Below are 24,850 nucleotides of genomic sequence, written 5' to 3'. Positions count from 1 at the left end.
ATCCATTTTCACGGGGTCACGGGGGGCGCTGCTGGCATTGGGCAGTAGGCGGGGTACACCCTGGACTGGTTGCCCGTTCTTTCGACATCTACAGCAAACTTCTGAAGATGTTTTACCAGTCTGTGGTTGCCAACGTCCTCTTTTACACCGTGGTGTGCTGCGGGGGCAGCATATCCAAGGACTTTTACAGACTGGATAAGCTTATCAGGCGGGCCGGCATGAAGCTAGACTCTCTGGTGACAGTGGCAGAGAAGAGAACTCTGGACATACTGCTGGATATTATGGACAATACCAGCCACCCTCTGCACCGGAGAAGACCCACGCAGGTAAGGGGAGAACATGCAAACTCCACCCAGGAAGGCCGGAGCCTGGACTTTAACCCGAGTCCTCAAAACTGGGAGGCGGACATGCAAACAGTCATCCACCCTCTCCCAACATATTCAACTCAAAATACAGATGGCCAGAAATAAGGCCAAACTGACTTCAATTAAACCGAGCATCATTTCAAATATATTTATGTTGTTCGTAGTACAAATATAACGTTTTTTTTAGGGGTCCTGTTTCATTGGGTCATTGTGGTCTGTGATGTTCACTGGTGTGGAAACGATTAAGTTGACTGACTTTAAAACTTTATAACCATCCATCCATCCATCCATCCATCCATCCATCCATCCTTCCATTTTCTTGACCGCTTATTCCTCACAATATTCCTCACATATATATATATATATATATATATATATATATATATATATATATATATATATATATATATATATATATATATATATATATATATATATATATGTATATGTATATATATATATATATATTTCAGCCCCTTGAGTGATCTTCAAGCTTTATTCCACATAAACAGAAACGTGATGTCGTATCAAAAGTAGCATCAAACGCATGTGACTTGGATACGATTCCGCCAGAAGAAGTCAAACACACGCCACCTGTTGCTGTTTATAACTGTGGACCGTGGACGTGTGCGCTTGGCTGCGCTTCTGTAACAGAGATGTTGACCGAATACACATACGCTGGCCCTGCACAAACCTAGATATTCCCATGCAGTCTCATCTTTGTGATAACTGTAGGGAGCTAAAACATCAGGAAGAGATTAACCAGGAAACAAGAGGAGGAGCTAGTACTGTAAAGAGAGGAAAACCAGGAAATGGCAAAGGCCCATCAACATGTTTTTGAGTTTGGGGTGCAGGCAACAGTCTATTTTTCAGCATGAAGATTTACAAGAATTTCAGTATCCACAAGAATAAGCTATAAAAATTTTTAAAAAAGTTTATTTCAGGAGGGTGTATGTGTATTGAGTCTGAAAGGCCGCACGGATGCACGAGAGCATACACATGCAGGGCCTCACTAGAAATTCCTGTCTGATCCCTCTGAGGGAGTTTATTTTGCCTGCGCAAGAAGGAGGTTCACACGCACACACAAAACCGGTTTAAACTGCCCTCACTTCTTTTGAGTGTTGTGTATTCAAGTAATTGTTACAGAGCACACTGGAGCCCAGTTGAACTTTTCTTGCTACGTGCCCTGCATTCAAATTCCATCATGCACACAGGTTAAGACAATCGTTTGGGACTTTTATGACCTAAAACAGGGAAAGTCAAAGGGCTGTTGTGTCATGATATTGCTTTATGGCCTGATAACTAACGGAAATGATCAGTATACTTGCCATATTGAAATAAATCTACATAAAGGACTAAATGCGCTTATTGCTGGCAAAAGAGCAGAGTGGCGCAGCGGAAGCGTGCTGGGCCCATAACCCAGAGGTCGATGGATCGAAACCATCCTCTGCTAAGAACGTTTTTGTTTTTTCATCAAAATCGTTGTGCTTTCATATTTATGTATGTACAGTCTTCTATTTTTATCCAACCAATAAGGGTCATTTACGATGGAAGTGAAGTGCATTCATTCCAGACGTTGACTTCCTCTGTATGTTTGTTGTCTCTGCCTTTGTTCTGTTGTCTGAGACAGGATGAGGCCCAAAACGTTGATCGTCTGTTTGAAGAAAAAAAAAAAACTCCTAATGTTTTGTGACTGAAAGAAACGTGATAATAAACACTTTAGAAGTACTGTACAGTACACTACTTTCTAAGCAGTTATATTGTTGCTTCGAGTGCCCCCTGGGTCGTCCTTTTTGTTACTGCAGTTACATTGGACTGCTCGACTGCGGTCTGGACAGTAATTTTACCTCTAGCGCCATCAAGTGGTTTTGTTTTATACTGCAGATTTTTAATATGATTGGACGTAACACTAAATCAAATTGTTCGATCAGATGTATAAGCTGCTGTACAAGGATTGCATAAAGGATAATAACAATGCAATTATATACAACTAAGTTGCTTCTAATATCGTTTAATAATTAATGATTGCGCCAAACGAAAACAAACGTCTTCGTTACGTCATCACGCACGCTACGTACGCGGAACCCGGAAGTGACTCTGGAGGAGGAGGTGGAGTCGCAGTCAATGCACGAACTGCGTCCACACGCGTTGTTTTGGTTATATTTCTTGCCAAAATCGAACATGTCACGGAAAGACGAAGACTTTTACCGCTTCTTCAGCGTCACTGACATACGCACACACGAGAAAGGACACACGGAATATAAAGTGACAGCGAGGGTGAGTTACGTTCAGCGTCAAAACTACTTTGCCATGGCGATGCCATATTAACTTTGTTTACACTAAGACTGTCTTGATTTCCATAGGTCCTAATTTATGTTGTTGCAAGGTCATTTTTACGAGCGAGTTAAGTTGCTTTGACATGCACAGTGTGGCACATGAGTGCAGTCACTGCAAGTCACTTCAGTGCAGTGAACGAGAACTTGTGATTCATTCATGAGAAGTGCTTTGAAAATTCTTTCTGCCATAATCAAAGGGAATCATTTGTCCATAGCTTAACAGGCTTAGATGTGGCCTTGATATTCCTTGGCAAATCCATCCTCATGACTTCCTTCCCCCTGCTCGAATGTGTTGTGCATGTTAATACTCAACATGGATTTGATACTTTTACCTTCCAGTTTGTGTCCAAGCATTGTCCAGAGGATGTGAAGGAGGTGGTCGTGTGGACGAGGTACTCAGAGCTGAAGAAGCTCCACAGCGAGCTGGCCTACACACACAGGAACCTGTTCCGAAGAGAAGAGGAATTCCCACCGTTTCCACCAGCGAACATCTTCGGCAAAGGTGGGTGTGTCGGAAAATGATGCCGGTCCGTCACCCGTCATTCGCCATCCGTCCATGATGGCCAGTCAATCATTACTTCTAGCCGAACCAAACCACAATAGTCATTCCGTCATCGTTATTTTAACTGTGCTTCCGTCATCGCTAAATCATAGTTTGTTACCTGCAATTTTTGCTCTGTCCTCCTGTGTTACCTGCAGGGACGGCCTGGGAACAACATTTGGCCTGGGAAAATATTTGTCCAATGGGTGGGCATGCATCAGTTTGTTGCTGTCGGTACTGACCGGGGTAGTGACAATGATGTGTGTGATATTTTCCTGTTAAACTTGTTTGTAGCAAGGTTCGATGAGGCTGTGATTGAGGAGAGAAGGAAGGCTGCGGAAGACATGCTGGTCTTCTCTACGAGCATACCTGCACTCTACAACAGCCCACAGCTCTTGGAATTCTTCAGGGTAACACATGCATTGATATGACACAAAATGTACACGAACCCATTCCACTCCATATCATATTCCTCATATGGTAGTGAACTATACTCATTTCTCAATTTGAGTGATTTGGGAGTAGTTAATGAGTAAATGATTCCAAACACAGCCTCTATTCTGCCCCCCCCCCCCCCCCCCCCCCCCCCACAGGACGGAGATGTCACATGGCCTCAGGAGCCCTGCCCTGACTTCTCCGATCTACCAGCTCCTCTCATCCCCCTCCCCAAGCGAAGAGCCTCAGACTGCGAGCCGGCAGAGGAGGAGGTGGGCAGGGAGGCGCCCACTTTGCCCCAGGATCGGGGCACCAACCTGGGGATCAACATGGGAAAGCCTGAAGTGGCGGCTGAGGCCTACAACGAGATGAGTGAAGTTGCAGGAGACGCCTGTATGGAAGCCGAGCTGGACAACAGAGGTGTGGATCATTTTTAGCAATTTGAGCAATTATTAGCAATTTTTTGAGGGTTTAGAATGACCCGTACATCACATGGACAAGTCATACAGTAGTTAATAAACTTTTGTAGTCACGTCTCCAGCCAGAACGCACACATCGCAAACATCTCAGGAGGAAGATGAGCCACTTTCCGACGCAGTGGTGGAAGGGTGCACCTCACCACCAAAAGAGGTCTGGCCGGCACTTACTGACAATGACCTGGCTGTGTTTGATCCCTGCTATAAACAAGGTAAAGACAAATCAAGCCTAAAATTGAAATAAAAAAAAAACCCTGAGACTTAGTACCACGAGTTGTTTCTCACTCATGTTTCCATCTGTTGCAGACAGATGCAAATCCTGTGATGACCATTCCGAGTTGTTTTTATTGCCAATAAGCAATCTGGCAAATGAGGCGATGTATTTGAAGCGAGCGGGCGAGGAGCTGACGTCTGCCATTGCGAAGGAGGCGGAGGGAGAAGTGAGCGCCGCCATTTGTGGATACAGGACGGTGGTGGACATACTCATTACTGGAGTGAAGGGTGAGATATAAGCATGGAGTACGGGTAGCATGGTTGCACGTCTGGCTTACAGTTTTGAGTTTGGGGGGTTGAATCTTGGCTCCATGTACCACTTGGTACTTCTTCCCACATTACAAAAACATCAATGTTAGCGTGGTGATTCGAAATGTGGTACAGTCTTCCCTCGCTATAACGCGGTTCACTTTTCGCGGTCTCGCTGTATCGCGGATTTTTTTTTAAGTGCAATTTTGCATATTTTTTTACAGTAATATACCCATTTTATAAAATTTATGAAGGTTTGAACATTGTCAAAGTTTGAACAAGAGAGAAATGTGAGAACATGTAAATGCCTCAATGAGAAAAGTGTATAAATTGTGCGGTCGGGGATTTTAGAGCCTTAAAACATTTATAAGAATTGTAAAACATAAAGCTAACTACTTCGCGGATTTCATTTATTGCGGGTATGTTTTGGAACCTAACCCCAGCGGAAAACGAGGGAACACTGTATATGCCACTTAACGCTGTTTCCGGTTCCTGTTGCGACATAGGCATGAGCTTACAGGTTATATACCTTTTTAGAGGAAAACTTGATTTGGAATTCTCCTCTCAACTGTGATTTCTTGTTTCCAGACGATCCAGATCCAGCGCGAAAGGAGGCCGTCAAGCGGAAGATCGCCCAGCATCTGGAACACGCCGAGAAGCTGCTCGAAGGACACACATCGCCCACACATGCACAGGACGAACATACTCAGGGTGGGACGATAGGGGTAACTCGCGATTCGACGCAGTGACGATATGTGGCCCACGATAATGATAATATCACGATACGCAATATTTGATATATTGTCAGAAAATTTGTGTTTCTAAAATCTAAACGGCTACATTTGACATTTTGAGTTGAATGTTTTTTTTAACTTTTTTTATTTAATGGGCAAAAGTGTTTTATAAAATAAATGAAGACAAAGTTCGATTATCTTTTTCTTTTTTTTTAATAAAAAGACAAAGTGCAATTTAAGGCACCATCCCCTTCCTTTAAACATGGAGACTGAATTATAAAGTAGCGTATGTTAAGGATATTGAAAAAGAAAACAAGCCAGGTAAAAGCTGTCACTCATTTACTGTTGCCAGCCAGGCACTTGTTGCTAATGCTAACACTAGCAGCTAGTCATGAACGTCGGAGCCTTGTACCGTATCATACAATGACGGCGTAATTTAACTAGCGGTTTCTTTGTGTCCTAAATTAACGATTAAACATTATTTTCGGGATGACAGGGATTTTGTCAGCGTATCGGTTATTTATTGCAACAGAGAGCGGAACAATATATTGCAATTAGGGATGTAACGATATCTAAACATCACGATACGGTACGATCACGAGATGAAGGTCACAGTACGATAATGATCACAGTATTGTAGGGAGGTTGGACAAAAGGTCACAATATTGTAAAAAAATAAATAAATAAAATAAATAGAGCTCATACAACAAAAACAGACACACAATATTGTTTTTGTACATTACAGCAATAAAAATATAATATAAAAAAATATATATATAAATAGAATATATATAGAGGCACTAGTACAAGCGTTACAATAAATTGATAAATTTTTATTAATTAGTAAAATAATAAAATTATTACAATTATTAATAAAAAAAAATTAATTAATTAAATAAGAAATTAATAAATACAATAAATTGAGTTCCTCCACAGTCCACATATTGAATCTGTTCACAAGTATATTATTTTCACCTTCATCTGACCATTTGCGTGGATTTTAAACATAGAAGGGCCAAAACATACCTTGTGAAAATTAAACTGCACTAAAAAACTAACCACCAGAGAGTGCTAGAACTGCACAAATGGAAATCAAACTCACGTTTTTTTAACATGTGCTGCTTTTCATATCATTTTTCATGACGACGATATATTGTGGAAGTTTTAATATCGCAATATCACAATATTGCCATTATCGTTACATCCCTAATTACAATATCGATTCCCCCCCACCACTAGAACGTATATATTGTAAAAAAAAAAATAAACACAATAAGAATCACCAAATTCTCAGGACTGACCTTTTAAAAACATTTGCAAGGTGGCTTGTTTGGACCAAAATGTTCACAAATACACTGTAAACACTCCACAATGACTCTGTTTGCCGTGTTTTCTTGTTGAATGTGTGTATGAAGTCATTTGCACTGTTTTCTTAATAAATACTGTTTGGAATTACACCACAGAGTGCTTATTTTCCAAGGTAATGTTGGGAGGAAAAAAAAGGTTTTGATCGAGTGTGAGGAAACGGAGGGATCATATCAGTGGCATGCAGCCTCCCTGGAGAGGAGCGAGGGATGATGGACGAGTGGAAGGGCAGACAGATGGAGAGCTGACAAAAGCAGAGGAAAGAGCGGTCGTGGGGGAGCGGGAGATAACGGAGGGGAAAAAAGGAGGGATGCGATTAGAGGATAAGCAGAGATCATCCATTTATTGTTGAAGGGATGGAAAAAGTGACCCTCCCTCGTCCTCTGTATTCATCTTTTTTTTTCTCCCTGGCACTTTTTGTTTTGAGCATTGTGGAGAGGACGGAGGGATGAAAGTGGCTGATAACGCCGCTCCATCCTCTTACACATCCCTCTACCTCGCTCTGCCCAACCACCTGCGTGGAGCGAGAATGTGGACGCAGAGACGGAAGCAGGGATGGATGGATGACATGGAGGAGGAATAACATTAGCATGCTGAGAGTGTCAGCACGCTCTTTTTTTTTCTCTCACTCTATCACCATCCCCCTTTCCTTTTTCTCCTCACTGGTCACTGCAATTATACCATCAAAACACTCCAGCCTGAGAGCATAATAGCTTATCACCGCGCATGTGTGTGTGTTATCACAAGGGATGTGTGTGCGCGCTGTGTGCATAATTTAGTGCCATACATGGTACATTACGTGTGCATATATGACAGGGAGGGCAGCTGTTATGTGCAACTTTGTATGCAAGCTTAATTCACCTGTGCGGAAAAACTGCTTCGCCAACCTTTGACCACACGTACTCGGAGCCACATGGTGAGAGGCCCACTTTCCAAAGCCTTGTACATTATTTCAATTTTTATTTTATTTTTTTCTCCACACACGCGCAGGAGCCATTATGACCTCCATGCCCGGCCGTCATCGCGCCAACACTGACACCTTTGGTTGCCCCACACTCTTTGCTTTGTGTTTTTGTTCAACTCCCCCCATCCCCATCCCCACTTCTGCTGCTTCCTCTTTCCCTCGCTTTTTCCAACATACATGCACGCGCGCACCCCCCATATATGAGCTTATTCACTGTCTGTGGCTGTTCATTTTCGTTCACCTTGCCCTCAGCTATTTCAGTGTGAGTGTGAGTCTCCCACACACACACACACACACACACGCACACACACACACACACGCACACACACAATCACAGTACCGCGGTGCCTTGAGATACAAGTCAACTGAATTTTTACTTAAATTTTGAGTAAAAAAAAAATAAAACAAGTGCTGTTATGGTGGTAGTTTGTGAACTCACAACAAGCAGCAGTTTGTCAGGTCTTAAAATTCTTTAAAAACAGCAAATAAAAAAAAGTTCATTTCCACTCCCAGTTGAAGTTTACTGTGAAAATAAACAAAAATAATTGTGTAATTAAAAAACCACATGACTTAGCCTAACAGTTAACTAGCTTAATGTTATTTTTACTTTTATTTATGTGAATTATACAGTTGCCAACTGTATAGTGTCGCCCTTAACAGTTAACAGTTGAACCTGTATTTATTTATTTATTTATTTATTTATTTATTTATTTATTTATTTATTTATTTATTTATTTATTATTTTGCACTTCAGTTTTTTCGCCAGTTTTACTTTGCACTTTTGGTAATTTATTCTAATTTATTTTGGAATTAAATTTTGGATTGCAGACTGACTGTTCTGCCTTTTGTCAGAATTATTCAAAGGTCTTTTTTTTTAAATTTAAATTAACTGTCAATGGTTTAATAGAAAAGTTATGTGTCAAAAGTACTACTGGTGTCGGTTATCAGGGGGAAAAAATGTGGTATTGAACCCTTTTATTAGGTGCAGCATTATAGAGTGCAATTTTCTTTTGTTTAAAAACACGACAATGTTTTTTGTTTGTTTGTCTTGGGAGACTGGAACAGATTAATATGACATGTCCCGTTATTTCAATGGGGAAGATTATTTGAGTGTTTTTATCCTGAGGCACCATAGTACATTTATTTATGCTTTTTCTGCGGCCAGTTTTAATGCCATTTGGTCTCTCCTCATGTGTAAGCTTGGATAGAAATGCAAGCAACCGGTCAATGAAGTCAACGAGTGGTATTTAGCCATATGAAAGTAATGTGAGGGGCTCAGCTGCAGGGAAAAGGTGGTTTGTGCGTGCATGTGTGTGTGTCATCCATCTTGCATGTAGCACAGTCCGGGTTGGTAGCCACAGACGCATGTGTTGTGGATTACTTTTAGATAATGTATGAAAAACAAGCTTTATCCTGTTTTCTTGCCATTTACTGCTCCCCTCCCGTGTTTCCATCAAGCCCATCACATTGACCTGCAAGTAAATCAATGGACATACACTTTATGCCATCTATTGATCTTTTTATGCTCAACCCCCCATCCCCTTTATTTATTTATTTATTTATTTATTTTACATTGTTGTTATACTGTCCCTCTCACTCTGGAATGGTGTATTTATAAGCTGACACTAAAGTGGCTGCATGTGTGCATGGATGGAAGAGAGGGATCGTGTTTGGTGTTTGAGTAGTTTACATAATATGAGACCTGAGAGAAATGACGCACCATTTGAGGCTTCAGGCTGCACTTTTCTCTCAGCCATTTGCGCTTTTTAGGGGGACTGTTTTAGCCATCAATTGCATTCTCACACGCACGCACACGCACGCTCGCACTGCACGGTCCTTTGTTATTTAGATCAGATGCAGCCATCATTGACCTTGTTATCTCCTGCCATCCTCCCTCTGCGTGTTTTTTTTTTTGTTTTAAAATTATTCCTATTAATATTAATTGACTGCCTGCTTCCATGTCAGCCTCATCCACATGTTTCCAAGCCCATAAACTCACCCTCATCTGTAGCTGCGTCCATCTTTTGTTCGTCAGCCTTGGTTCCATGACAACTGAGGGCTTTTTCAGTGAGTTGCCTAACAGAAGCAGAGGGGGAGACAATAAACAGGAGATGATAATGTGAAGGGCAGCGATGACAACATTAATCAGTAGAAGAGAGATAATGAAGTGAGGGGGAAAAAAAGGACTCAAAACTTTGCTATTTTGGGCAACTTCCTGTACTTTTACCAGATCCTACTATGCATACTTCTACTTAAAAATTGCCTTGTCTGCCTACACTATCTCTTAAATAGTTGGTGAGGCCAACATGGGCGGGGCAGAGTCATCAAAGTGGACATCATCGGCAGCAGCACTGGAGCATGATGACACACCGTGCCAGCCGGGTACAGATTGCTTTGGTGAGGGAGGGGAAGAAGTGGATCACTAGCGGGGGCGGTAGAATTATACAAAACAACACGGCCAGAGAGCTGTGCACTCACATGTCCGAGCCCCCCCACACCTTCTCTCTCTCTCTCTCTCTCTCTCTACCCCTTTTCCTTTCTTTTTTTTTTTTTTTTCTACCACCACCACCATCACCGCGGGTGCCAGCTGAGGACAGTCGACCGAGGAAGAGCGCACATCAGCGGACACCTGAGTGGAAAGCCGAGGCGAGAGCCCGCTGGAGCCCTGCTGACTGAGAGTAAGTGTTTTATTTCATTATACTTTATTTCGAGAAATTGTGTTAAAAAATCTGCTTTTTAAAAAAAAAAAATGCTATTTTACAATGCGACATTATCTGTCCAACTACCAATTAGCCGACACACACGCATGTGCATTCCACATACAGATGTTGCCAAGTATTTTTTAATTATGATGGCAGATTTAAACCCATATTGATGTCATGGACGAATTGGAATGTTTGCACACAAAAAACTTTGATTAGAAAATAAAGTAAAATTGAGTTGTGCGTACATACAGGATGGTCAAGTATTTTGTTTTAAATTTCCAAACCATGCATAGTGAATAATACTCCCCCGCTTAAGTCTAATCTAGTGCAACATGGCTTTCATGTCCATTGCTCAGTGTTAATATTTTGGCCAGCTTTGCGGCTGGCTTTAAAAAAGCTAATCTGGCCGGCGCATATAAGCGCATTGGCCTGCCTGCCATCTGGACTGTGTTATAGCAGGGAGGAGAGGGCATTTGAATAATTGATATTTAGCTATTTATAGGGAGATTATTCTCTTACTGTTTCACCAGGGGACCCTACATGCTCACTATCCATCCGTCCGTCCGTCCATCGCTGTGTGCGGTGAGTGTATCCATCTGAAGTGGATTAAGGGTGTTATCAAAGCTAAGTCGGACTATACTGATCACATACACACACACGTATGTGGTGTTGTGAGTCCATCTCTCTCCCAAAGGACCATTGACCATTGTTAGCCCTCTCACAAGCCTCTCATGCTTCACTACTGTGTGAATCATCCTGTACGTGTGTGTGTGCACGATGGTAAACACTCTGATCAAACAGTGCTTAACAAGCTGCCTGAACTGATAAGAGGGAGAGGAGGGGATTGGGGGGTACAGAGGAACGAAGGAGGGGACATTTGGCGATGATGAGAAGAGTGAAATGTCACAATTGAACATCTACCTCTACATTGACTCCACGGTTGCCGTGCTTTTTAGGTCCACTCCAATTCTAATATTGGCTCCATGAACATTGAATTCGTAAATATTCTCCAAGATAGACAACTTCAAGCTGTTTATTGCCACTCCCATCTTAAATATACCATTGAGTTAAACATCTTTGTGGATTTAAAACTATCACATATCTTAGACTTTCAATCCACTATTTCAATGCTAACACCAAATAGCATCTCTGTTGCGGTGCTATAACACAAGCTAGCAACACGTAGACAGACTCACAGACATATATTCTTTATCCTCTACGAAGAGTGACTAATATTAATGACGCGCTACTGAGCTGAGAGGAGTTGAGACACTAAATCCATCCATCCATTTTCTTAACCGCTTGGGTCGCAGGGGTGCTGGAGCCTATCCCAGCTGGCTTCGAGCATGAGACACTTCAATGAACAGTATAACCGTCTGTGTATCTTACACTGTCCCCTGGCGGCCAAGGCGGGCATACCAAAAGGTACACAGTAAATTCTGTAGAGTAAATTTGACACTATTTAGATTGGGACCAAATAGACTCAATTTTTGGAGTAATATTTCCACTTGGAAGACAGTAAAATAAAGAATTAAAAAATTTAAAAAAAAAAGTCACTCAAGGCTTGAGAAACGAACCCACAACATTCAACTTGGGAAACAGCCGATATACTTCCTGAGCCATGCAGGTGTTGCTTTGTGTCAGTATATCGGTCGTGTCAGCTGGAATCTTCCTAACACCAAGAGATCTGGTCTCTTGGAGCTAAGTAAACAGTAGAAGGGACATAGCTCATGTGGTAGTGTGGCAGTCTCTCAACCTGAATGTCGCAAGTCTGTTCCTCAACCCTTGAGTCACTTTTATATTTTTCAATACTTTATTTTACTCTCTTACAAATGTAAATATTACTCTAAAACTGAATCTATTTGGTCCCACTCTAGAGTCAAATTTACTTGACAGAATTTACTGTGTACAATGGCCATCCAATTCATGCAGTGGAGACAAAAACTGTTTTTGTCATATTATTAGATAGATTTTGATTGTCAACAGCTCCAAATGATGTTGTGGCAGTTATGTACTGCTGTACTCTTCTTCTTGTATAGTAATGCACTGAAACTAAGAACAATGGCACTTAACAAAAACCAGAATATCATTTTTTTTTTTTTTTAAAGATGCAAATGCATTGAATTGAACCGAATCGAATTGTTCCACTGTGAAATATACTGAGATGCGTAACAAATTGTCTTTCATTGGAGAGATATAAACTCTTAGATTCAAATGGTATGTTTACAGTATCAACAAGTTCACTGAAGTGTATGTAAAATGACAACAAAAAAATACTTTGCATCATACCCTCTGGAATGGAGTATTGAAAGAAATCACAATGCCACTGAGTCAAACCGAATCAAATCATTCCAATTTCAAGTTGAACTGCTCTTGAATCATTCCGTATGGAAAACTATATTAAATTGTCTTTTGTGGAGAGATGCAGACCCCTAGCACAACCCCATTTCCTAATTTATGTCCTTGAACTCTTCCCCCAGTGATGGACTCCCCCTCAGACCTCTTCGATGACTCCAATCCGCAAGCCCACCCGTTTGCGTTCCCACTCCTCTCATCTGAAATGCTCGGAGGGCTTCCAGGTGGAGGTCGGCCTCCTCCGACCGCCTTCAGACCCCTCGGCTTTCCCCTGATCCAGCAACACCTCGCCCAGTCATGCGGAACCCCACACGGGAGTCGAAGCGCGCACCCGGCGGAGGAGAGAAACGTGGAGCGAGAAGGCCAGGAGTCGTCGTCGACTGACGACGAGGTTAAGAAGCGAGCGGGCGCCCGATGGAGTCAGGACTTGGCGAGGGTGAAAAGGACGAAGCTGGAGGAGGGCGGTGCCAGACGTGGTGGGGGAGGGAGGGAGCTGAGGAGGAGGAGGAGAGCGGAGCTGAAGGAGCAGCTGGAGGAGGCCCGGGAAAGACTCCAAGCACTGCAGGAGAAAGTGCTGAGGGCCTTTGGGGAGGGCAATACGGATGAAGAGGAGGTGAAAAGGAGTGGAAATGAAGGAGATGTGGAGGATGAGGACATAGCTGAGAGGATGTTTGATGAAGAGGAGGACCTTGATGGGGGTACTCTGGAAAATGAGCCCCTCTCTCTCATTGCCCCTTTTTATAGCTTCAAACAAAGAGAAGAGAAGCAAAAAGACGTAGCGAGGGCGGAGCGCGGAGGAGGAGAAGGTGTGATGGAAGGAGTGGGCTTGTGGTTGGACTGGGATGGAGGGATAAAAGACGAAGACGAGGAGGGGGGGCACAAATTCGTCCAGGCGTTGAAACTTGAGCTGGGCATCGCCGTGGCCCGAGTCATCGACCGCGTCCTTCGTATGTACACCGACACATCCTGCCCCGAAGCTGGCGAGGGTGAAAGGGAGGCGAGAGGAAGAGTGGAGGGAGAGTTCAGAGGTCAGGACGAGAGGCCAGGAGGGAATGATGAAGACAGAGAAAGACAACAGCAAACTATGAGTAACCTGCCTCCTCAAGGCGCCCAGGCCACAGATTTAACGTTGCCATTGGTGGCCCAGAAGTCACCTGACCTCCAGAAGGCACGCCCCCTCCTCGGCCCACCTCCGCCGAGTCACCCCAACCTCTCTCTGCATCTTCCTCGACCTCCCCTTCTCTTAGCACCGCAATCCAAGGACCCCTCCTCTGGCCACCCACCCTCATCTTCCTCTTCATCCTCCTCTTCCTCATCCTTCCCAGCCCCTCCACTGGCTTTACCGCTGCTCCACTACTCCATGCAGCAGCTCTTCTCCCGCTCGCTGCACCAGCCGCAGATGCCCCATCTTCCCCCGTCGTCCCAAAAGGATTTCCTCAACTCCGACCCCTTCCTGGAGTTCCCCACGCACCCCTCCTTTCCCCCGCTGCCCCTGCTCGGTCACCTGGGACCCTCCCTCGTGCGCCACGCCCACGGCGGCAGAGAGCGGGAGAGGGGGATGAGGGGAGGGGGCATGATGGACGGTGGAGAGCTTTACCTGAGCACGGGGGGAATATCCTTTTGTAGAGAAAAATGTGGCATGATTATCTTTTATACTAGCGATGCAATTGTGCCACGTATACATTATGAGAAGTCATCGAGGGCCAGAGCTCTGGCCCTGTGAGGATAAAAATTAAATGTGATTGGTTAATTAAAGAAACAGTCCTATTGCTGATATACTTTATGTTTCATAGGCCAGCACTACTGAATCCTGGCAGATTATATTGGCATGGCAACACACAGATACTGAAAGCGGATTGGACAAAATCTGATTGAATTAATCGGCAAATCTCCTTAACCAGACTCGTGTATACACTCAGGAGGGCTTGTCTCCTTGCCACCTGAAGAAAGCCAAACTCTTGTTCTTCTATGCTCGCTATCCCAGCTCCAACACACTCAAGACATACTTCCCTGATGTTAAGGTGTGTGCGCATGCAGCAGTTCATTTTTATTTTCATGTTTATCATGGCAGCAGCACACACATTGTACTTAAATAGAAGAAGACTGTTCAGCTAGCTAGCTACGCCTCCATCCTGAAGATTTATTGTTCCTTCAGTTAGTCTGTCAGTGTGGCTGCTTCAGAGTGCCTCATTGTCCGCTGTGAGTGTGTGCACGTCATGGAGAGAGGGCAGAAAAGGGAGTTTTTTGTTGGTTTTTTAAAGACTGACGTGACAACCAGCATGTGGAGTCGCTACGCCTCCATCCTAAAGATTTATCATCCCTTCAGTTAGTCTGCCGGTGTGGCTGCTTGAGAGTGCCTCATTGTCCGCTGTGAGTGTGTGCATGTCATGGAGAGAAGGGGGAAAAGTGATGTTTTTTCAGGGATACTTTATTAATTTTCCAGTTTTCAGCAGTAAAAAGTTAATATTTTTTATCATGAATTTGACACATTCATTATTTTTTTGTGTACAATTAACACCTTCAGAAAGGCCTTTTTCCACTTGCTGTCGACTAAACATGACATCACAAAATGTTTGAGGGCTCAGGTAACAACCAATCATGGCTCAACTTGTAAACGTTAGGTAAGCTGTGATTGGTTACCTGAACCCTCAACACATATGATGTCCTTTTCAGTCGACAAGTGGTAAAATGCATTTTTAAAGGTGTTAATTTGTACGTGGAAAAATAATGATGTTATCAAATTCATGAAAGTATTTACTCCTGAACATTGCAAAAATTATTGAAGTATCTCTTTAAGAATTTTTTTTTAAAGACTGATGTGACAACCAGCATGTGGACAGGGCTTCAGACTGGCGTGGCTGCTTTAGAGTGCCTCGTTGTTGCGACGTGGAAAGCCCCCAATGACCCAGTGTGATGTATTCCAGCCATATATTTTTGCAGCGCATACATGTAGTTGTGTGTATGCAAAAAAAGGACATAAAGAAAAGACGCTACCATTTTTCTAGGTCATAAAAGTAGTACTTGACTGACAGTTGAGTGTGGTGTGTTTTCAGCCTATTCAGCAGACATGCCCACACTCACAGTGGAGAGGATGGCTTATTTTCATGATTTTTTAAGCCACATTTTATTTACATGTTTTTTTTTTTTTTTAAATCATTCAAATTTGGCAGGATTACTAGCAACATACTTCTCCGTAGTGTGTCAAATTTACAAGACAGTAACAGGCTTTCACTTTACAGGGACTTTAAGCACAGTAGTTAAGTATTCTTACTTTCTACACTACTGATGTTTCTATGTTTGTCCATCCAGTTCAACCGCTGCGTGACCTCCCAGATGATTAAATGGTTCAGCAACTTCCGAGAGTTCTTCTATATCCAGATGGAGCGCTTTGCAAGGCAGGCTGTCCGTGAGGCTCTCACCCGGTTGGTTTGCATTTTTTAAATTATGTAGGTGTACTGTTATTATGATATAGCGGCCGAAAGTAAATTCAAAAGAGGGGAAACTTCATGATGCTACTGACATAGATTGAAATGATTATTTTTGGTCTGTGTGTGACCCAGGGATGGTACACCGCGCCTGGGTAGAGAGAGTCAGCTGCGAGTTGGCCGGGATACAGAACTTTACCGGATACTCAATATGCACTACAATAAAAGTAACATCTACCAGGTAAATCGTTGACTTAAACGCTCATATGTCTCGGGAAGTTTAAGCCACTCATGTTTCTAAATGGTATGGGAGCAAAATATGATTATTTAATTTACCTTTTTGTTGCTGTGTCCAGGTCCCGGAGAGGTTTATCGAAGTGTCCGAGGTGGCTTTGAGGGAGTTTCACTCAGCCATTTGGACAGGCAGAGACAGCGACCCCTGCTGGAAGAAAGGAATATATAAAATTATCTGTAAGCTTGACAGCAGCGTACCAGATGCCTTCAGACTGCCTGGTTGTCCAGTCGGCTAATTATAACCAAGCCTCTCTTTTTTTTTTTTTTTAAATACAGTGGTGCCTTGAGATGAGAGTAACTTTTCTTATAAGTTATTTCAAGAATTGAGCCAGAATTGACTCACAACAAGCAGAAGTTCGGCACAAATGAAGGATTTTTTTAAATTATAAAATATAACAATTCTCACAGACATATTACAGCAGCTTACTTAGGAGTTGTGACCGTCTTTATGTATGCTTGTATTGTACTGCCCCCAGGTGCCCAAGGCATACACACACCAGAGAGTCACACAATCGGAGTAAATTAATCATGATGCACGAACTGTATTTATGTTACTATATGTTTTTATAAAGTATAATATTCATGTCGTTTTTTTTGAAAGGCTAGAAAGGATTAATGCCAATTCCATTCATTTCAAGATGATTGATGATGAAAGATGATTTCACAGTTTTGAGTTACGATTGTGGTCATGAAACAAATTAACTCGTATCTCAAGGCACCATTGTAACACGATATGAACAACATACATGCATGTATGAACGTGTTCCTTCAGACACATAAGCTGAGTTTCAACTCTACATTTGATGTTTAAAACCATACAGGTTTCAGACATGCTGTTTACATGTATTTTAGTCAAGTCTCTGTTTTAAATTGAAAGTCGTTTTTGTAACTTTGTAAGTATTGTAAGACATTTAGAAATTACTGAAGGAATATGAGGAAATTCAATACAGTGGATTTTCATCAAAATGTTTGTTCACTGGAACAATATATTTAAAATGGTGTAAAATGACACATGAACTCTTTAAGTGTGTTCGATCGGAAGGTATTTGCTTTGTGGCTCCTTAATTTGTTTTTGTGAGACTTTATTTGTGACGTATCTTCAAGTGCATGTTTGCTATATATGCGTTTTGAATTGTAACCTGTTGCTTTCTATTCCAAATGTACAGTGAGCGTATTCTTGAAACCCGTGCCTCATTCAAAAACACATAAAATTGGGATGTTTAAAATGAGCAGTGAATGAATTAAAAAAAATAATGTCAGGGGATTTAGTGTGTCAGATATTTTATTATCCTTTTGGACATGCATGCAAAATGTTATCCTCAAAAAAACAAATTTCGTACAGTGTTACAGCAGGTCCATTTGAAGCACTACTAAAACCAACCAACCAACCAATTTGTACATCAAAGATAAAGAATTGGTGCATGACAAAGTGTCAAACCTAAGAATGCAATGAAGGAGCAAATTCCCAGGTTGGCACATGACAACACTTGTTTGACATACTACATGATATATCTTCAACCAAACTCTCACCATGTTTGTCCACTTTATCGCTACGCTTGAGAGAAGTATGTGACCCAAAGCTAATCTCTGTGTATGGCAACCAGTGTTCAAGTGGTTAGTGTGACCAATTGTTGGCATTTTCACACATTTTTGCCGGGGATAAGAAGGAAGGGAGAGTCAGAGTGAAGTTTGTCTCAGTCGATGACCAACATATGAGTGAAGTCCAGCCAACTAACGGCTAGAAGACGACATTCAACCCCACCAACCTGGGCTAAAAGGAAAAGGTCAGTGCATGTTTTTTTTTTTTTTTAAGTTATTGGGTCATCCCAAGTAGTTGTCTGTGACTAGTCTCTTTATTTAAAAATAAATAAATAAATAAACTTGTTCAACATTTGGGATAGCCATGACCCTAGGCAGGATGAATGGTGAAACAAACGAACGGATGAAAATAAATTTTGCAACTCACAAAGCACTTGGCAAGCCAAGTGTTTTTCTGCCTGTGACAGAGAAATTAATCTTGTGTTGTTTAAAGGAGATAATATGCACGTTGAAGCGGTTGAGTTACTTTGCAGTGCATTACAAGTAGCTACATTTGCGACTAATGTCCTTTTTTGAGACAAAGTTACAAATTCAGTCGCAAAGTTACAAATTTTTTAGCAGCTACAATTCCACATGAATGTCTGTTGTAGTACCACGACTGACCTGTAAGAGGCAGTGGGAACGGTGGCTTCTCTCAATGGAGCTGCCTTCCAGACTGACGGAAGAAGCTAGGCTAACAGTTAGCTTAAGGTTGTAAACGAAAAGAACTTTCTGTTGTAAACCGCTTCCTTTCTCCTTGGCTGTGGTCGGGATAATTCACCGTTTCTCTACTTCTCAGTCACTCTATATGATTTTTATTTTATTTTTAACAGTGGGCTAAACGAACACTACTCGGGCGCACAGTCAATGACGTCATTGCTGTCGCATATTTTCGACGCACAGCGCCAAACGAACACTTCCGTTCGCTTTTATTTTGAAGACTCTCGCTGGATGTTTCCTACCTCAATCACGCTGTTCTCAACGCCACAGAGGAGGAGAATCGGTCCGCTGGGTGATGATGGAGCTCACCGGGCTGTTGCTACTGGAGCTGGCGCTGTACGCCAGCTGCTTCGTCTGCGGGATTGTCACTGCCGCGTCCCTCACCATCGTCCAGGTGACTTGACACACCGATCAACACGCCGTTTACAACTTTAAATGTGCTTCGTCAGCATCTTCTTCCGGGTAAAAGTTGCCTTGATAGAAAGTTGTGAGACAAGCGCCCCCACCCCTTTCCAAAAACCATTCAAGGCATCGGTAATATTTCTCTCACCGCAGCATCTTTGCTTTTGAAATAAACTGTTATTTTTTTCCCCCCAAGTTTGTGCGTCATATAACAACAGTCATGGGTTCAGATGCAATCATGTGACCACATGCAGGGTCCTCGTGCCCCATTATACTGGACCGTGCAACGTCCCACCAGAAGAAAACATTCGCATACTGTTCTTTCTCTGCATGTAATTCAATTACTGGCCCGCAAGAATCAGCACAATATTCGAAACAAATCTCATTGTGGTAATTATAATAACCTAATTTTATGTACTACTGTACTTTTAAAAACGCAAGTGCTTTGTCAAATGTCATGATCACGTAGCATATATGTATTTTTTTTTTTTAAGGGAAGCCCCAGGCAATGCAAGAACGCAACTCAAATGAGATAAAAAATAGATTAATAAATGTTAAACCATATTGTCAAAAAATGTTGACATGAAAAATACAGTACAAAAAAAGTAAATATTAAAGGGGATGATGACATCACAGCCCCCGCGACCCTTGTGAGGAATAAGCGGTCAAGAAAATGGATGGAAATGGATGATGACATCACATAAAAGTCAGAATGAAATCCAATGGAGCGATGTTAAAAAGTGGATGATATGATATCATCCATCTATTATGACCACAACAACCACAATAACATTACAAAAGAAAAACAGTGGCTTATGCATCTTTAAAATTGAGGTTATAAATGTAGGTCACTGCTTTAAATTACCTGCAGGTGTGCTAAATAAACATCAATCTCTTTCAGGGTAATTTTGGAGGCCTGTGCATGCTTTATGGAGTTGTGAGCTACAACGCGACAGAAAGTGTTCTTGGGGTTCAGGTGTCCAGCTCAGCCTCCCTATGCTACTTTTTGTCAGCTATATCTGTGATGGTGGCTGTGCTGTGCTTTTCGCTGTCCCTGTACTGGTTGTACTCCGTCTGCATCGATGGGGAAGTTGGCAGGTAATGACACACATACATACATATACACGCACACAAGAACCATGATATAGTGGAAAACACTGTGCACTTTTCTGTTCATGAACGGAGGGAGCGCATGTGGATGAACATGGCGGCGGTCATGTGCGGCGTCTTCCTCTTCTTCCTGCTCATCTCGGGCTGCATGCTCAAGATCGGACGAGATACGCTTTGCAAATCTGTGACACTCAGCGTTCCCAACATCACCAGGTAGTCTGCATGCTCACATTTTGCCTAGGAATATTACAGATTACTGATATATTTCCATTGAATGCATATGAAGCTGCGAGGAGGCCCAGACAAAAAAATGGGTCAGTCCAATCAAAGGAGACAATTTCTACAGCGGCTTTCAAAAAGCAGAGGTCAGCATTATATTCACTCACTGCTATTGTAATCACATAATGGCTACCTGCCAATCACCTGTACACTTCCTCTTAAGATGGCCGTGTGGGTCAACTTCTTCTTCTGGCTCCTCATCGGCGTGCTGGTCATCATTCAGAGGCGCCAGAGCTCGGGGGCAAAGTTGCTCACGGGGGGTCTGGACGGGCCGGCCGGAGGGCTTTTCCGTGACCCGGGGGCGACGGCTGCTGAGACGGAGCCCTTTTTCAACCGCCCTGCAAGGCCTCAGTGATGCGGCGGCGCTGAAGGCACACACCTTTTTTTGTACTGAATTTGTTTGTTTGCACTTAAACCCATACAGATTGGCTACATAAGTGTTATTAATATATAATGTATTTCATGAGTTTGCCAAGTAATGTTTAAACAATCACTGTAAAATGTTAATTATACATTATTTTGACTTTGTTTTATTATTTCTTTGAATAAATTCTCCACTCACAACATATTATTTTATTTTGACAGAAATCAGCCTTTGTTATGGGCCTTCCTCTACATAAATCAAACAGTTAGTTGGAAGAAAAGTGACATGCGTCTCCCTCTGTTGGTCGAAACGAAAACAGCAGTTTAGAATTATTGCGTGATGGAATAAGCGGTCAAGAAAATGGATGGATGGATGGATTACAGTTTGGGCGTTATTGGTTTGAAAATAATTCATGTTAACTGTCATTCAGGCAAAACAAACTAATGTCAATAGCAGGGAATTAAATTTGTTAGTTAAATACTGTATTGACTTAGGGCCACGTAATACAATTAAATATATGTGGCTGACAAGAAATAAGTCAACATTTCATTATTTTTGAGCAATCAGGGTGTAGAAAATACATTTTAAAGCCATTTAAACCCACCCTGCTTAAGATACAAGCTATCTTCAGTCAGATTTTTTTTTGTTTTACTCGTAAGCGCAATTTTGAGATAATCGTGGCATATGGTGGCATTGACAACTCACTTTCCAAGCAGCAGTTCGTCAGACAGTATTCTTCAAAGAGGCTCTAAGTTGTTTGCCACCCTAAATTGAAGTTTACTGCCAAGCTAAACTTAAATGAATTGTGTGAAGTGTGCCTATAGTCGGCTGTCTTAATTCTAATGTTATCACATTCTGTAATTGGTGGGGCTCCAGGTGGAGAAGTGGAACCGTCACTTGCCTTTGGTGCCAGTTGGCGTGGGTTCGATCCTCCGCCTGGGAGAGGCCCATGTATGTGGCCTACAAGAAGTAGGCCGCGTGTGTGAGTGTGTATATATATAAAAAATAATAATAATAAAAAAAAAAAAAAAAAAAAAAAACATTCTGTAATTGGAAACACCATAGACATGGCTAATTATTAGCATCCATGTGGCAGTGGTACAACAGGCAGACAAACAATATAACAGTACTCAGTCATATATTCGCTATCATCTGTGAAGAATGACTAATATAACTGAGTTGTGATAAGTGCTTAGTCTTACACTGCCTCCAGGTGGCCGTGGTTTGCATACCTTAATGAGCAGTACTATGCAATTAAACTGCCAAAGTTGGCTGCATGCAAAAGACAATTTGTGCTTGAAAATGGACACATCTTGCCCAAAATGGAGTGGAATTTTTCCATGTTGAAAGCAAGACTTTTTTTTGTTGAATCAACATTCTAAGTGTCATCATGAAGCGGAGCCACAGTTCCAGATCAATGGAAATAGACTTAATAAGCTTACAGCTGCCATCTCACGTCTCTCTTTCGCTCTCTTTTAAGTGTTTAATCTCTTGGGATTAACAGACTGCACTTGAGCTCAGAGGTAAAACATACGCGTTGACAGGAAGACACCATGGGACGAGATGCGGGGAGATGAACGGGGCTTCTTCCACAGCCTGAAGAAGCTTCACTTTTGAGCTACATTGATTATTCAAATACAGCCCCAGAATTTCTATAGAAAATAGACCCAAGAAAGGAAGCACTCTGGAGCAGACGGAGAAACATCTGGAAGTTGAGACTGAAAAGACAAGTACTAGGCTTGTTATAGATCTGACTCTGGAATCCATGGTAAGCTTTTCCTGCACATCAACTGCAGCACTTAATTATTGCACCTCCAATATATGATGCATTAAATATTAAAGTGTCATGGTTGAATTAATTATTATTTTGATAATTTAATTTATTGAATTCAATCTCCAGTGTAATAACCTTATTGATTGATTGATTGAATGTTTATTATTATTATTATTATTATTATTATTATTATTATTAATTCAATCTCTGGTGTAATAACCTTATTTATTGATTGATTTGAATTTTTATTTTTTACTTTATTTTAATTATTATTATTATTATTATTATTATTATTATTAATTCAAGCTCTGGTGTAATAACCTTATTTATTGATTGATTGAATTATTTTTTTATTTTATTATCTGTTCTTATTGCTGCTGGATGTGTAAATTTCCCAGAGGGAGCATCCCAAAGGGATCAATAAAGTCAAGACTAAGTCTAAATAAAACAAAAATGTCAAAATTTTGGGATCATTTTATACTTAAAAAAAGTCCAGCATGTGTACCAGAAAGTAGAATTTGCTTACAGAACACGTACCATTGCTAAACATTGTTAGCTAATTTCATATAGCCTACCACATAGCTTTATTGAACAAATAAACACATAATCATAATCATTCAACACATTGACTGGCTAAGATAAGCAAACACTTGCTGACGCCAACGTCACTCACCAGACTAGGCCCCACCTTTTAAAGCCACACGCATTCAAAGTCGCAGACACTGCAACGTAGATTTTAAGGATGGCGACCCGAAGTGGACAAACTAATGCCGTCACTTCACATGCATACTTTGTATTGGTATTTTTGTTTGTTAATGCAAATATATATATCTGATGACTTGAATGATTGATTTGGAAAGCAATTCTGATCAGGCATTTTTCAGACCGTGAAAAAAAAAACCCAAAAACATTTGATTGCACTGACATTTGAACTATTTTCCCGCTTTACCAGGAGATGTCTCAAGACCAGTTTGACTCTGTGACGGTGAGCGTGGAGTCGCTGCTGCGCGACGCCAAGCGAATGCAGACGCAGTGCCGCGAGCGCAGCGAGCAACTTTCGCTGGCCGCCACGCAGCTACGGGTCGAGTCGGCGGCGCTGCGGCAGCAGTGCGAGGCCTCGCAGCTGGACATGGCGCACATAAGGCGTCAGCTGGATGAGCTAATGGAGACCAAGTTGGCCTTCGAAGCCCGCGAGAGGCAGGCGCGTAAACTCAGCAAACAGCTTTAAGGAGGAAATAAATAAACACTTGTCAAAATGGAACTGACTTCCTGTGTTTCATTTTTGAATTTGTTTTGGAAGAAGCACTTTTTTCTTGTTTTGTTTTGAGTGCTGGCTGTCACTTCGTCTGCACAGGACTTGAAGATGTCATCATTTTTCTTTTAACTGATTGGTTGGTCAGATATAAACTGTAACAGCAAACTTCAACCAGAATAATTTATGTAGCAATCTGCACATATTGGTACAATTAGCACTTAGTAAGTTAGTAGGCTGGCACATTGGGGTACTGCTACATAGGACAAGGACTGTCTAAAATGTAAATGTTTTTGCCATGCCTTGTGCATACAAATTCATTCATTAAAAGGTAAAAAATGATGCACAATTCCCAAAATAAAATCAAAATGGCGGACTTCCTGTTAGATTTAGCATATGGCAACAGAATACGTTTTTGTTGGCCAATTTGGATCATTTAAGACAAAGGTCTGCCTTTATTTATAGTCAAAACTAAGAATTGGAGTATGTAATTTGAAACAATGCAAAGTGGCGTAGAACAACAAGCAAACGTGCTCTTCCAGCAGTTGTGCTCCTAATAGCTGCGTCAAACTAATGGGGTATATCCCACGGAAGAGGCGGGACGTGATTTTGCACATCAGTTTATTTCCAGTCCAGGAAGCGAACGATACAGACAAGAATAGTTTCTTTTGAGAATGATGTACATATTTTTTTCAAATTCTCTACGCTTTTGACATGTTGTTAAATAAATAATGAATGATTGCGAAAGCCGAGACACTAGTAAAAAAAAATAATTTTTTCTTGACAATATGTTGAATGCACCGCAGTCTAACCACGGCATTCTAATTAATATTTCGTTTGTGGAATATGAATTA

At 41.7% G+C, this 24,850-nt stretch overlaps 3 protein-coding genes and 2 long non-coding RNA genes across 8 annotated transcripts; 4 read left to right on the top strand and 1 right to left on the bottom strand.

The window, feature by feature from the left end:
• Positions 1 to 1,785: 1,785 nt before the first annotated feature.
• Positions 1,786 to 19,011, bottom strand: LOC144003271 (uncharacterized). Its single transcript, XR_013278927.1, has 7 exons — positions 18,720 to 19,011; positions 16,560 to 16,662; positions 9,738 to 9,814; positions 5,205 to 5,334; positions 3,364 to 3,425; positions 3,034 to 3,281; positions 1,786 to 2,019 (listed from the first exon to the last, which is right to left on the bottom strand). It is a non-coding gene; the product is annotated as an uncharacterized LOC144003271 (long non-coding RNA).
• Positions 2,208 to 6,866, top strand: snx15 (sorting nexin 15). Its single transcript, XM_077499338.1, has 7 exons — positions 2,208 to 2,642; positions 3,041 to 3,203; positions 3,537 to 3,652; positions 3,836 to 4,097; positions 4,207 to 4,365; positions 4,460 to 4,654; positions 5,264 to 6,866. The coding sequence occupies exons 1-7, from the start codon at positions 2,490 to 2,492 to the stop codon at positions 5,422 to 5,424; spliced, it is 1,209 nt and encodes a 402-aa protein (XP_077355464.1). The 5' UTR covers positions 2,208 to 2,489; the 3' UTR covers positions 5,425 to 6,866.
• On the top strand, positions 10,112 to 17,760 carry LOC144003266 (uncharacterized). Of its 2 annotated transcripts, XM_077499335.1 has the most exons (7): positions 10,112 to 10,416; positions 10,974 to 11,025; positions 12,924 to 14,411; positions 14,713 to 14,819; positions 16,108 to 16,220; positions 16,359 to 16,464; positions 16,580 to 17,760. In XM_077499335.1, exons 3-7 carry the CDS (start codon positions 12,926 to 12,928, stop codon positions 16,751 to 16,753), a joined length of 1,986 nt encoding a protein of 661 aa, XP_077355461.1. In that variant the 5' UTR covers positions 10,112 to 10,416; positions 10,974 to 11,025; positions 12,924 to 12,925; the 3' UTR covers positions 16,754 to 17,760. The 2 variants fall into 2 exon arrangements, with proteins under 2 accessions (XP_077355461.1, XP_077355460.1); XM_077499334.1 differs by lacking the exon at positions 10,974 to 11,025 and having other exon boundaries at positions 10,113 to 10,416.
• Positions 18,152 to 21,170, top strand: tmem179ba (transmembrane protein 179Ba). 3 transcript variants are annotated; one of them, XM_077499339.1, is made up of 6 exons: positions 18,152 to 18,301; positions 19,036 to 19,209; positions 20,119 to 20,315; positions 20,403 to 20,540; positions 20,614 to 20,692; positions 20,770 to 21,170. In XM_077499339.1, exons 2-6 carry the CDS (start codon positions 19,111 to 19,113, stop codon positions 20,959 to 20,961), a joined length of 705 nt encoding a protein of 234 aa, XP_077355465.1. In that variant the 5' UTR covers positions 18,152 to 18,301; positions 19,036 to 19,110; the 3' UTR covers positions 20,962 to 21,170. The 3 variants fall into 3 exon arrangements, with proteins under 3 accessions (XP_077355465.1, XP_077355466.1, XP_077355467.1); XM_077499340.1 differs by having other exon boundaries at positions 18,153 to 18,301; positions 19,086 to 19,209; XM_077499341.1 differs by lacking the exons at positions 18,152 to 18,301; positions 19,036 to 19,209 and adding an exon at positions 19,454 to 19,607.
• A 1,311-nt stretch (positions 21,171 to 22,481) lies between these two features.
• Positions 22,482 to 24,005, top strand: LOC144004117 (uncharacterized). Its single transcript, XR_013279210.1, has 2 exons — positions 22,482 to 22,738; positions 23,697 to 24,005. It is a non-coding gene; the product is annotated as an uncharacterized LOC144004117 (long non-coding RNA).
• Positions 24,006 to 24,850: the final 845 nt, after the last annotated feature.

Source organism: Festucalex cinctus, chromosome 16, assembly GCF_051991245.1.
Source record: "Festucalex cinctus isolate MCC-2025b chromosome 16, RoL_Fcin_1.0, whole genome shotgun sequence".
Lineage (NCBI taxonomy): Eukaryota > Metazoa > Chordata > Actinopteri > Syngnathiformes > Syngnathidae > Festucalex > Festucalex cinctus.
The sequence above is the reverse complement of the archived record's forward strand: the minus strand, read 5'-3'. Positions and strand labels throughout refer to the sequence as shown.